The sequence below is a fragment of the Lygodium microphyllum genome, chromosome 22, assembly GCF_053477565.2.
Source record: "Lygodium microphyllum isolate KBCC chromosome 22, Lygodium_microphyllum_v1.1.10, whole genome shotgun sequence".
Taxonomy (NCBI): domain Eukaryota; kingdom Viridiplantae; phylum Streptophyta; class Polypodiopsida; order Schizaeales; family Lygodiaceae; genus Lygodium; species Lygodium microphyllum.
In genome coordinates this window covers 53,463,087-53,477,306 of record NC_141156.1, presented here as the reverse complement: position 1 = coordinate 53,477,306, position 14,220 = coordinate 53,463,087, and the positions used below count along the sequence as shown (strand labels likewise).

The following is a 14,220-nucleotide window of genomic DNA, read 5'->3' as shown; positions in this document are numbered from 1 at the left end:
TGAAATCACTCTTGGTTTTCAGCATTCATATTATCTTTTACATCAGTGACATAAAGCAAACAACATTGAACACAATCCTTAATTGCTCTAGAGACTTGCATATGGCTTACCATAGGTATGGTGTCTCCAGAAACTCCAGCTTGGATCTCGTACTTCTTGCCTTTGTTGGTGAGTTCTACCTTCTTTTTCTGAGAGAAGATGGTTGAATCTACTCTATGATTCCAGGGCATGCCAAGAATCACATCACAACCATCAAGGTCTTCGATACAGAAGGTATCTTCGTCACTGTAGCCTTGAATTTGAAACTTAAGCTTGCCAATGTAGGGTGTCACAGTCTTCACTGTGTCACCTTCATCGGCATTTAAAGCTTGGCGAACTTCTGCCGGAGTGTCCATCTCTTCATTCTTTAATCCAAGCTCTTTAGCTAATTGCAAGAAAATGACATTTTCATTCGCCCCAAGATCTATCAAGAATAGTGCTTGCCTACCTTGCAACTGTCCCCAAGCTTTTAATAATTTGCGCATCTCTGGAGTGTGAGTTGTGTTTGCAACTACATCACTGATAGCATTGATTTTCACTAGCGACTTAGGCTTGTTGTCAGAAACCTTGCTTTGTCCTTTGTTTGGACATTGCTTCGCTATGTGGCCTGTTTGTTCACATTTAAAGCACTTCCCTTCTTTCATGAAGCGTTGCTTTTCTTCTTCGGAAAGTTGCTTGGCTTGTGGGTATAGATTGGAGCGAAATTGAGGAGCATTAGGAGGTGCATAAGGCTTCATCTTCTTTTGATTTGATGGCTGCTTTTGCCGCTGGTTTTGTCCTTCATTTGGGGCTGAATACTCCTCATCATCAGCTACTCTCTTGTTATCATTCTTTTGGAATGATTTGTTGCCATTGTGCTCCATTTCCCATATCTCAGCATGGTCAATGAGTTCCCTGAGACTAGAACAATGATAATGATTAAGAGCATACGAAGTTTAAAATGCAAACCTCCTTGAAACTTCCTAAGCTTTTCCGAATTGCTGATCTTTTTGAAATGTTGGACCTTCAAAAGTAGCTCCCAAAATCTCTTGGTATAGTCACCAAGTGACTCATTTTTCCTTTGCCAAAGCCGATCCCATTCCATTTTTATATCTCTTTTGAAATGAACAGGAAAAATTTGGCTTTGTATCATGCGAACAAAGGACCACCGTGATTTTGGGACAGCATGATCGTATTCCAACCCCGTCCACCAAGTATGGGCTAAGTCGGTCAAATGTAAAGCTGCAAACTTAGTCTTTTCTTTTTCTTTATACTTGCACGACCATACAAATTTGAAATTGACGAATAAACTTCAGAAGAAGATCAGGATTTCGGGAACCATCATACATACTGAACTTGATCTTCTTTTCAAGTTGAGATAGTGACTTAGTCTTCTTCTTCTTCTTATGCCTTCGTCCATGCCCGGATCTTGAGGTTGAAGATGATGAAGTGCTTGATGGGGATGAAGATGGAGACGAGGGTGAAGAATGTCGACGCCTTTAACGATGATGAGGTCTTCCACGAGAAGGGTGTGACTCTTCGTCACTAGAAGAGGGTCCATCAAAGTAGGCGCCGAATGACTTTGAAGAAGAGGATGAGCTTCGACGCGATCTCTTTCTTTGTCTTGAAGTAGAATGGGACTGCCTCTTAGAAGTAGTTGGACTTCTTGATCGGCTCCTTTCATTGGTATGGCTTTGTCTCCTTCAAGCAGATGGACTTCTTTCCTTGAATTCTTTGGGATTCTCAACTTTTTCTACTTTGAGAAGTTGCTCACGAATTTGTTGATTCTCCTCTCTAAGACTTTGAATGGCTTGAAGGATAGCACTCGACTAATCCATTGAGACTCTAAGAAAAATATGCTCAAGCACTCAATGCAAGGGCTAAAAACAAACAAACTTATAATTGTAAGCACTACCAGTGTTGGGGTGAGGACTGAGCCAAAGCTCTGATACCACTGTAAACGCCCCGAACAACGTAGTATGCTTAACAATTATGATATTCGCTTATTTTCGAGATTTAATACAAAAGAGAATGAACACTTAAAGCTGAAAATGAAAATTACTCACAAAATTACAGCCATAAAAATGTAAAAGTAATGGAGACAAGATTGAGGGTTGAAGATGGGCAATCCCCCCCCCCCCCTCCCCCCGAAGGAATGTATTTCTGCTCAACCCAAGTCCCATAGGGAAGAGCTCAATTACAATCAACCTGAGAGTGAGGAGAAGTAATTCTCACTCTCACAAGATCATGCAAAGATATACAAACACACATGCATTATCTATTATGCAATGATAAGAACTGATTTCTTTACAGCATGAGAGAAGAAAGAGGGGAATTCAGCCTTTCTCCATCGTTGATCAGCAATACATGGATAGGGCTTGCTTCTTGTTGCTAAAATGGAAGAAAGAGCTCGAGAAGGAGGTGCTGTAATGAATTTACAGGCTTGCTGTCCTGTAAAACAGCAGTGATAGAAGAGGGAATATGGAGGAATTTGATAATGGAGAAGTGGGGGATGATGATGGGGATGGGTGGGCCAGTTTCTGGCTATCTGTGGGTGCTGTACATGAGTTTACAACAAAGAAAAATGATGCTGAATGAAGAAAAACGAGCTTTTATTTATAGGAGGGGAAAGAGCTAGTACAAAAGGGGAAAGTGGAGTAGCACAAGACAAGTGTCCAACCACATGTCATGAGATGTGACAAGTAGTGGGACACTTGGAAACTTGTGTGACAAGTGTCTTGACACTTGTCTCTTCTCTATGGCCTTTCTTTTTGGGCTGAATACTATCAAGAATAGAAACAACCAAATTTAGTAAGCACAGTCAGAGTACAGAATTTACTATTTTTAGAATGACATCCCTATTTTTTAGGACTAGCATTTTTAGGCTAATTCGAGACTCCTAAAATTTTGGGACCTCCTAAAAATTAGGGACCCCCCAATATGGGTGTCATATGAAAGCTTTTTCCATGTACATCGCAAAAACGGTATCAGAATCTTCATGTGACTTTCCTATGCAAAGAAATGTGCAGTTCAAGCTTTCAGCCCACACATGCACATTGTACAAGCATTTCATGATCATGCCATCTTGTTGATTGTAACTGTCTGTTCTGGCAGATCTAGCCCACACTTCAAGGCATCAATCCTTTCTGTGTGCGAGTCTAACCCTGATATGCTTAAGAGTTCTGGTCACATGCGCCCAATCGGGCCATATAGGTGGAAGTGTGAACTATCTTTTCTCTAACCCACCACGTGGGTCCACCATAACCTGTGACCACTCATCAGTGGCCAGCTCCAATGCACTTTTCTTTATATCTAATTAGTGCAAAGGAAACAAATTTAATAAATCATTATATAGACAAATTAATGAAAAAGGATACAAATTCTGTTTCTATGAAGTTGTGATAGAAATTCAAGCACTTGTTGCATGAGGTTTGACCAAGTGGTAAAATTCATCACATTAAAACGAGTCTCATCGGTGAAAGCATTCTTGGGGATTGCAACAGAAGTGGTAGTGCTAGAAAATAGAGGTGTGTAATGAGGATAGGGTGGATAGAGGAGATAGGGTGGAGGAGTCGGAGCACACTTGGGAAGGAATCCTAAAGTGTCCAACATGCATACAAAAAGTGTGCACAATCATTCCAAATGTGGACATCGGTGTATTGGGTATGGGCATGGTAACCGCATGAAAAGCCCAAGGTGGAGGGATAAGGGCGTATGGAGCAAAGAATGGAAAACCCTGCGTAGGAGTAACCAAAGGGATCTGTGACGATAATCCATAAGCAAAGAATGGAAATCCTTGCATCTGAAAGGTCGTATAGAGGGGTGGTGAGTGTCCAAGGATAGTGAGGGGAATCCCCATCACAGCCATCCTTGAGTGTAAGGATGTGGTCCAGTGGGGCCCGGGGGTATGTGGAAGGTGCAGTGTTAAAAAAGTGGTATTCCCCCTAATGATACACCGAGAGGTGGAGTGAATAGAGAGTAGGGAGTGGCAGTGCGGTGAATAAGAAAAAGCTAGGGACGGAGATGGAAGATCCAACCCCTAGTATGCTTTAAGTGAAAGTGAAGTGTAATCCAAGATTTTGGAAGGAAGATATGAGTATATCAAAATGTGGGGTGATAGTGGTGGGATAGGAGAGAGTTGAGAAGTGTGGCTTACTTGCTCAAATGAAACAGATGGTAAAGATATACCTAATAAAGGATAACTACTTCAAGAGCCTCCTCTATTAAAGTTAACATACTGAAAACCACCTGGGTCCTGCACACCAAAAGGAGAAACAAAAGAGGGTTTTGGCTCATACAACTCAAAAGGGTTATATAAATCTGACATAGAGCCTAGTTGTGATGAGGTAGATGGATTGTCAAACATGTCGAATGTCGTGGTCCCTTTAAGATTAGAGAGAGAGCCACTCTCATCAATCGATCCAGATGTAGCACTCATTGGAGACATGTAAACCTAATTATACAAGATGTACAAGTATTCCTCAAACTCCTCATCTGTAAGATGGCCAAAACGTGAAGAAGAAGATGGTAAAGGTGAAGGTGTGTCTACCTCCTCCTTGAGACCACAATGCCTTCTCACAACCTCCAATGATGGAAAACCCTGATACGGCATCATAGAATCCATAGAAGAAGGTGTCAAAGACATTATACAAATCAATGGAGCATGAAATTCTTGAGAAAGAGGAACGATTTCATGTGAGTTTCTAGTTAATTAATGTGTCTTTTTGAGACAGGGGCGACCGCAGAGATGATGCCTAGAGTAGAGGGCGGCAGTAGGAAGCTACAAACATAGTTGTAGGAGGAACCGCCAACAAGTAGAAGATGGTCGCCAACTATTGCTTGGGGAAGAAAAGACCAAACGCAAGCTGCAGGACTAACGCCTCATGCTGAGGGAGGGTTGCCACCTGTCGCCTCCCTGATGGAGAGTCAAACACAAGGAGACAATTTGTGGGCTGGTGATTGTGTGTATCTTTAAATAGCCCCAAAACACATGTAAGTAATGAAAACTATAAAACTAGTGCGCACTTCAAGAGAGCTTCAATGGTCTCCAAAAACCCTAATTTTTTGGGATACCCTTTAACATCTATAAATAGGAGGCTTCCCACCATTCAGACTCATCCTATTTGTGCAGGTTCTGACTCCTCTTTTGCATTTGGACTCTCTACCCGACACTAACAACAAATTGACAAAAATGTTTGTGGCAATATTAAACACAAAGTTTACAGTAAAATTAATTGTAGCATTGATATAAGCATTAAATATCAAAATCATAATAATATTAATAGCACATTAACATTCAAATTAATGATAACATTAACATTAAAATTAAATCAACAAAAATTGTGATATCTATACAAGCTACACGAGCACCCATGGCCAAATTTATAAGAATTCTCTTTATTCTTTATTTGATTGGCCAATCTATTTTGCAGTAGAACTCCTTTATTTGTCTATTAAAAGAGGGAGTGTGGTCACAATCCATTATCTATCCATTTTTGTACTTGCAAATTCTTGGTGTGAGAGAGGAGGCTTGTGGAGTGTGTGAGCTAGCACTCAACCATTGTACTCTTGTCATAGTGGATTCTTATCCCCCATCACATCTTGTGCATTGCCTCTTTCTTCAATCTTGTATCTTTCATTATTCCACTGCATGTTTTGCTCGTCTAACACCTTGTCACCTCGATCAAACCGCAAACATTTTGGCTCATCTCAATCTCATGTGCACTCCAACACAAGGGTAGACTTGCTATCTATTACTGCTCTCAACTCCACACGAACAAAAGAAGAAGAAGACCATACACATTGCTGATTGCCACAATGATCTTTCCAACAATCGCCATCAGCCTCATTTATCCGCCTTAATAGATCATGTAACTAACTCTTCCTTCAGCTTGAAATGTTGTTTATCGCCTTTTTAACACATGCAACTACCCATAAAAAGTGCCACATCACCAAAATTAAAATGTATTTGCACAAAAACATCATTTTCAGCCTTTGTTTTTTGAGCCAGCCTGCTGCTATGTTCTTGAAGATGCAATCTCTTTGTCCACAACATATACAATCTATTGCCCACAACCTATTGATGGTAGTACACGTCTCACCTCTCACACAAGTATCTCACCTCCCCTATGATCCTTCTCTCATGCACTCCCTTGGCCATGTCATTTGCCTCCACCAATCCCATTGCCTACTTGGCCTCTAGCATATCTATATGGGTGGCGCCCATGTGGATTACAAATAGAGATGCTTCACAAGCTATCCCACATTATGGGTGGTATCCAGGTATTTCACTAGGATTGATCCTAGGTCCAAGTACCACCAAATACAAATAGCTCTTGAGAATATTCCAAAAACTACACTTTCTATCTTGTATGGATACTATCAACTCTTGGTTCTATCTTTTGGGTTGACAAATGCTTCCACAACTTTCCACTAAATGATAAATGATCTCTTTCATCTGTTTATTGAAAAATGGATAGTTATTTTCCTTAATGACGTACTTGTTTATAGTAAGCTACTAGAGGAATAGGAGAATCGTTTTGTGTAGCATCTTACATCTCTCAAGGCAAGAGCACTTATCTGCAAAGGTGAATTCTTTCATACAAAGCTGAATTATTTCATACAAAGCTTTCGTACCTCCGGCATGTCGTCTCACAAGATGGCACTGAGATTGACCCCAAAAATGTATGAGTAGTCCTTAATTGGCCTAAAGAACCATTAGGCAAGTGAAATATTTCTTAGGTTTCAAAAGATATTTTCAATCCCTTGACCCATGTGTTCACCAATATTATTTGGGCCAATGAACTTAGTCAATGTTTCCAAACATTCAAATAGCTAGTTATCAATACATCGATGTTGGAAATCATAGACTTGGATAGATCCTATGAGGTTCATATGGATGCTAGTGATTATACTTCAAGTGTTGTTCTATATCAAAATAGCCCACTTATTGCATTTAAAAACCGTAAGCTCAGTGATACCTAAACACACTATACAACTCAAGAGAAGGAATTGTTGTCCATCCATGCGCTTAAAATATGGCATTATTACTTGTATGGTACATGGATATTATTTAAAGTGACAGCATCCATTGAAATCCTTTTCAATCAACTTGATCTCTATGGCTCTAAGGCAAGATGAGCAAAGCTTATGCAATCAACCCAATCTCTATCGTTGTAATGCAAGATGGGCAAAGCTGATGCAAGAGTTTGAGTTTGAGATTTGTCGTCATAAGGTGCAACCAACAAGGTTACCGATACTCTTAGTTAAATCCCAAAAGTCTATGCTAGGTCCTTCTTTGATATCTCAACCGAGATCTATCTTTCTCTCAAGGGGGATTGCCAAATTGAATCCTCACTTTGGCGAGATCTAGCAATTAGTCAAGGAGAGACCTAGTAGCCCAAGAAGCTTTGGCAATCACTCAAAAGTTGGCTACTCAAAGAAAGATGGTGGAAAAATATTTCAATGAAGAGGATATCTACAAGAAAATTTTATACACGTTTCATAACGTGCCGAGCATAGACAATGGCAGTTCTATAAATGAGGTGATTTTATGTTTACTTGGTATGACAAAGACCTTTTGGATATTAGCAGAGATTAGAGCAATCAATAATCTGCAACAAAACTCATGATAGTATCAAGAAGCCCCAAATGAAGGTATTGTTGACAGGTCAGCCATAACCAAAATTATTGTCTTTTTTTGTGAAAACCAAGATAATATCATGAATATCCCATAGACAAGTTTAAAATCCCCAAGAGAAACAATTTGCTTGCCACCTTTAACCTATGTCTTTTCACATTCTTGATTGTAGATTGCCGCTTGCTATCAATTTGTTTTATTTCAAAGTTCTTCAAAATTGCACATTCTTCAAGTACAATGTATATCATGCTTCGTTGGGTCAAAAACAAATCCTTAGAAACATGGCCCACTCAGCTCAATGTTCAATAGGGTAGGTGCACTATGAATCACCTAGAGAGGATTACTCCCAAACTCCCCTATAGTAACAATCCAAATTTGGACCCAACAGCAGGGCCATCCATCCTCAGCACTAACTGTCTTCAACCCTTCATTGCATTGGTAATAGTTCAGACCAACAACTCCAACAGCCCTCATACAATTATTTCAAAGACTCAAAGTAGGTCATTATGCACTAAAATGAAAAGACAGGTTGGAGCAATTGCAACTCTGCTCAAGTTCAATCTAGTACTCATACATTCCAAGCCAAACAAAATCTTCAAGTGAATAATTCAGAAGCCAAATAAAGCGCGATGTAATGCCCAAAGTCCAAAGAACAAGCTCCTCATCCTTTTGTTTCCTACCCTTGTGTAATACATATTCTGGTTTCATCTAATTGAGCTGTTACTTCATAAACAGATAGCAGTTTAAGCTACACACCTTGTTTCTTGAGGACTGTGTCTTGATGTTCCCTTTGATATTGATAGAACTTTGTTTGGAAACAGAATCCTGTGACCTTTCTGCATTGATTAAGGGGTGAACTCTCTTGGAAAACTCTCCACAGTCCTCAAAACCTAATTCAACCAAAATAGCTTCTTCGATAGCCTGTTTGAAATCACTTGGCCTGCTTGCAGTCTGCCCCTGAAATCTAACAAGTTACAAGACTTGCAGGTCATTGAAAGCTTGAGATGATTCACTAAATGCTTCAAAATCTATTGCAACGTCCAAATGAACTGGCCTTAAGCAGAAAGCATTTGATCGTCTGGAAGAAAACACACTTTAATCAAATAACATGAAGCACACCACATGAACCTATCCTGTGATCTTCAGTCACTTTCCAAAGCCTGAAAATTATCTGACTTATCACATCAACTGGCAGACACACTTGCAAACTCACCTGTTCAGGTTTTCCATGAAGGGAAAGACCATTCCCCGCTTTACCCATGCATAATCCTGTTTCAAAAGAAGCATAATATACATGAGGTACATCCAACTAAACTTTCCATACATCTTCAGCATTTTTGGTAGGGCATACCCGCTCTTCTCCATTCACTGCTGAAGGCCCATAAAACATCACACACAAGCGACTTTTGATGCTAGCCTTGCGAACAGATTCTGGAGCCTCTTTAGCAGGATCTACAACTTTGGCTGGCCAAAAAAAATCCTTTGTATTGCCTGCCTTTGCCCATACAATATCCCCCATTTCGAACTTGAATAGCAAGGGCACAGTGGCAACATATAAATTGCTATCACCTTCTAGTTCTTCAGTGTTGCTAGAAAGCTCTGAACCCATGTTAATCCGTAACTTTGACTTTTTCACAATCTTACAACTTTTGGCTCCTAACTTCTGGTCAATGTCAGGTTTTAAATTTCTGTTACAGGTATTAAGATCAAAAGAACTATCCTGCCTATGAGAACTGATCCCATCATTGTGGCCGAGGTTTGAGCTGGGAATGCTTGGGATGTCAGGAGTTGGTTCTGAAATGCGCTGCTCCAAAATGTGAAGTGATTTGCTCTCTTTAGAAGTTACCTTTTTCAGCTTCACTGGTTTTGAGACTTTGCCTCTGCTTTCAAATTCGAAAAACACTTCCTGTCGAGGTTCTCTTTTGCCTCTTTTCCAAGGGTCTTCTAGAACAGAATCACGAAAGCGCGAAGGTAAAGCTTGAGCTCTGCCGCGACGACTTCGCACTAGTGGAGCTACTGAAGTGACCATTTTAATATCCATTTTGCTTTTCAAGGTACCTGGTTTTTCAATCACACCATCACTGATTGTATTATCTGAGTCTTCTTCCTCATCATGTGAAGGCAAACCTGCCATGCATGGTTTTTTCACAGCAGAAAAGGAAGCCTCTGTAGCCTGTACTTTTCGCATCTGAACCAGAGTGTCTTCAAGTGTATCATCTGAGTCTCCTTCTGTGGATTCATACTCGTGTCGGTGCTGACGTGGACAAGTATGCTTATTCAAGGATGATGTTCCCTTGAGACAGCTGATATGATTAGCCTTAGGGCTTCTAAGCTCGGCTTCAATTCCTGATGCAGCTTGTACAAGTAAATCAAGAGATGATATTTCTCTCATTTTCCTGCCAGGCTCATATTCCATCACTTCACTACTTCTAGAGGGACTTGTCTCACTACCAGAGTCTTCACTTCTGAACTTCTTTCTTCTTGAAAATCCATCCTGGAAACCACTATAAGAACTCTCAGAAGCCACTGAAGTTTGCAACAGAGATGAACTACCGCACCTTTTGTTTCTATCAAACAAAGCCGGAGCCACAAATGATGGAGATTGCCTTGCTTGAAATCTATGTTTCAGACATGCACTTTTAGCAAAAGTATCAACAGAATAAGGTGCCAAGCCTTTAGCAGCTTTATCCACAGTGACACTGCGATGAGTGGGACCAAATCTTCTCTCACTGTCTACAGCCGTTCTCCACAATCTTTTTGTTTCGGTCTTCTTTGCTGGCTTGTTTTGTCTAGCAGCATAGTCTGGCGTTACGCAGGGCTTCTTGTACCCACTAAACTTATTTGACTTTGCACCATTCAAACGATCAGATTCCAGTTCCGATTTCCTCTTTTTAGGCTTATGATCTTGCTTAGGAAACACACCTTTCGTACATTGGATGTCCTCTCCTGTGACTGAATGAGAAGTTTTCAACTTCTTTGCAACAGGCTCGGCCAGCCTGATTGCAGGGCTGAGTTCTCTGGCACTGCCAACCTTTTCACTCTGCCGATAGGATTCTCTCATGCGCTCCTCGTAAGGATCCATGGATAATGTCACGCCCCTGTTAAATTCAACGCCTGGCTTCCGACCTGCTTTAAGCCCGGCATCGGTCTTCAAGTTGGCAAGTTTGGAGGTGTCAGCGAAGGAGACGGTAATGTCTGTATTTTGGCAATTCACGGTGGAGTTAATTCCTGTCAGACGTTTTCCATTGCTGCTGTCTCCGTACAATGTGAGCACTCTCTTCTTATAAACATCTGATTCGCCACAAGTTCGTCTCTGCAAATTAGGCGAATGCTCCTTGACAAACCATTGAGGCGCACGCTCAACGGCAAAAGGCTCCAATCTCGAAGGCCATCTATCAGACAAGGAGTTTCCAGCTCGTTGCATATGCTCGAAAGGCTCCAATCTGGTAGACCATCTGTCAGGGAAGAGGTTCTTCTCTCGAGGAACACCTCCATTATCCCCTTCCGAGAGACCGCTGCCTCTCTGCGTGGAGACCCGGGGCTGGGACAGGCTTAGCATTCTGATCTTTCTGTGGCCAGGCTCGCCTTTGCCATCGGCGGCATCAAGGAGGCTGAGAGCCTGACCGTGGTTGGGGGGGAAGCCATGGTGAACGGGCAGGGGCGCCATTCTGCCGGCGAGCTCCTGCGGGGGCGTGTCAGCGACCCTGGAGAGGGGGGCGAGGAAGTCCGCAGCCAGGCGCGAATTCATTTCGGACCTTTGGTACCGCAGGGCGTCGAGGTTCCGCTGAGCGTCCTTGGCCACAGAGCTCATCGTGTCGAGCCGGGCCCTGCACCAGGCGATAACCTGGTCCACATTTTGGCTGCCATGGAGGGGATCCGGGTCGCGGTCGTCGTCCTCCGGGTGGAGCATCGTCCAGGAGGGAGAGACATGCGCTCACATGCCCGGGAGGTAGAGACGGGAGGGGGAGGGCGGCCTTGCTCCCCCTTTAAAGACTTTCTTTACTCAAAAAAAAAAGGGGCGGCAACAATGCGCAGGCGGAAGGGGCCTGAGGCCGCCGCGGAGGCGCCATGGCAAATTGCCGTGGTGATAGGAAGGGAGGGAGTAGATCTTGCAGGTAAAAGGCCTAAAGTGTAAAGGGGGAAGGCGCAATGGCGATGTTGAGAGACGGCTATGGCGGGGGGGGCGGCGCGAAACGGGAAGCTCGCTGCGGCTGGGGCGCAAAAAAGGACGGGGAGAGGGAGAGAGAGAGAGATTGGGGGGGGGGCGGGGAGGGGAGAGAAGGTCTGGTTATGGGGGGAAGAACATAGGGGGGAGGGAGGAGAGAGACAGAGACAGAGAGAGAGAGATTTTCAAAACGAGGGAGCTATGGAGCTGCGGCAGCTCGCGCAGATCGCAGGATTCAGGCGCAAAAGGGGTCGTCGCACGCATCGCAAGTTCGCTGCCAGTTTCTCTCTCTTCTTCTCTCTCTCTCTCTATCGCTTCAGCGCACACGACGCTTACGTGTCCAACTTTGTCAGAGCCACGTCAACGCCCTGGTTGCGACCACTCCAGGCCCTTGCTGACTGGACGTGCCACGTGGCCCACCCTTGCTGACTGGACATACACCGTCAACCACGCTTGCTGCTGAACCTGCCACGTTTTCCTCTAGCGGCGCCCGTGCCAGTAACCCCCGCCACGTCAGCCTCGCATGTGGCATTTTCCGCCACAAGCGAATTTATTTTTTAATTTATTTCTCCGATTTTACCGAAGTCTCCGGCGTTCGAGCAAAAGTTGCTCTCATCAAAACGTTGTTGGGTACCGTCCCTCTTCCATCATCCCTATCCACATAATACATTCTTGCATCTTTTTTGCATCATGTTTCCAAACCACACGCATGCCACGGTCTCTAACCCATATAAAGATACGAACCTTCCAACTTCAGGTTATTTCGAAAGTTACGAAAATATATTATTATAAGGAAATAATCCCAAAGCTTTTGGGGTAATATATTGTCTTTATATGTTACTCTCTTAATCGCATCTTCAATGCTTTTCAAATTATATACTAACTAGTAACGTGTATATATATGTATGTGCTATTCTTTTAAACACATCTTTAAAAGAGCTCCTTCCGACTCATCTTGCTTAATTAGCCTTGATGATGATGATGCCAGACCTTTTTCATGGCCTTAAACTGACTAAAAGGCTTGTAAGGAAGGAATAGGTCTTATCATGCCAATGCTCTCACTATGAGCCATCCTCCTTTTAGTGAAAGGCAATAGCACATACAGGTCTTATTTGTTCCTAGAAATTAATGAAGAACAGCTCTATCAATATATGGCAACATTTCAATGCAGATACAATTGCTTACTAAAAGTTGCAACCAAACCAAAATGAAAACACATATTTTATCGTTTAGAAGGAAACATCCAAACCTAAACCCCAAAGGACTAGAGTGTGGCCAACCCTACATGGTAGCTCCACAATCTTTATCTTTTAGAAGGAAAGAACCTAGCCTAGACCCCAAAAAGTGTAGCCAAAACCTACATAGCAGCTCCACAATTTTCCTTTCTTTTATAAATCAATCTCTCTCTCTCTCTCTCTCTCTCTCTCTCTCTCTCTCTCTCTCTCTCTCTCTCTCTCTCTCTCTCTCTCTCTCTCTCTCTCTCTCTCTCTCTCTCTCTCTCTCTCTCTCTCTCTCTCTCTCTCTCTCTCTCTCTCTCTCTCTCTCTCTCTCTCTCTCTCTCTCTCTCTCTCTCTCTCTCTCTCTCTCAAAATACATGTGGGGTGCAAAAGGCATTTCTTATTGAGCACAATGTACTAGTTAAAGGTATCACATCCTTCTTCAAATGGATCATTTTCCGTCATTGGCTCTCACTCTCTTCTTCTCTTTAACAACTTTGTGTGTCTTCGCATGTGCGTTAGACATAAATTTCTTATGTTATCTGCTTTGCAAACTCAATTTGCTTTTCTCACTTGGCTTGCGCAGGTTTTAATAACCCTTTTTAGATAAAAAGTCATGATGCATAGGTATACACTTGCAAAACGACCAAGTATGGACAATACATACATAACACATCTCCCGTAGGGGCTTTTCGTGGAATGAGCATGCTCGTGGTGCATGGACATGATTCCCTACCTTCCCTCCAACTCCCAATATATCACCTTTCCTCAACAATAATGGAAAGCATGTCTTTGCAACCACATTTTGGCATTAATGTCATGTTCTATTATGTTTCAATTAGTTTAATGATGTGGGAAGGACATTAAAGAATAGAAAAAAGCAGAACCCCTAGCTTTTGAAATTTGGAACTTAGCTTTAGCTAAAATTGTTGTTTTATGGACCATGCTTTACAAAATTACACATGGTCTACAAATTTAGTAGTTAAGGGATTCTTCAAGTTTCAACATCAAAGCCACTATGTATAGGGAGTATAAAGAGAGTTTTCTTCACGAGCATATAGGAGATCTTAGGAAAGCACATGTGGCAAGGAGTAATATAAATAATGGCAAGGACCTACAATAAGAGAGGAGAGGCTTTTGAACAAGTGACAAAGAGGGGGAGCCTCAAAAGCTTATGGGAC

General features: G+C 42.3%; 1 protein-coding gene across 5 annotated transcripts in view; it reads right to left on the bottom strand.

Moving 5' to 3' along the window:
• LOC148017157 (histone-lysine N-methyltransferase ATX4-like) overlaps positions 1-12,066 on the bottom strand; it is a 30,768-nt gene extending 18,702 nt beyond the window's left edge. For 2 of the 5 annotated variants that reach the window (XR_015687975.1, XR_015687974.1), the window contains exons 1-3: positions 9,009-12,065; positions 8,871-8,926; positions 8,414-8,621 (exon numbers count right to left, since the gene is read on the bottom strand). Coding sequence is in view for 1 of the 5 variants with exons in the window: in XM_087663535.1 (XP_087519661.1) it covers positions 8,414-8,621; positions 8,871-8,926; positions 9,009-11,567 (2,823 nt within the window). In the remaining 4 variants the exon portion in view is untranslated. Of the gene's footprint in view, positions 1-8,413; positions 8,622-8,870; positions 8,927-9,008 lie in introns of all 5 variants that reach the window. The other 3 variants (XR_015687976.1, XR_015687973.1, XM_087663535.1) reach the window with 3 other exon arrangements.
• Positions 12,067-14,220: the final 2,154 nt, after the last annotated feature.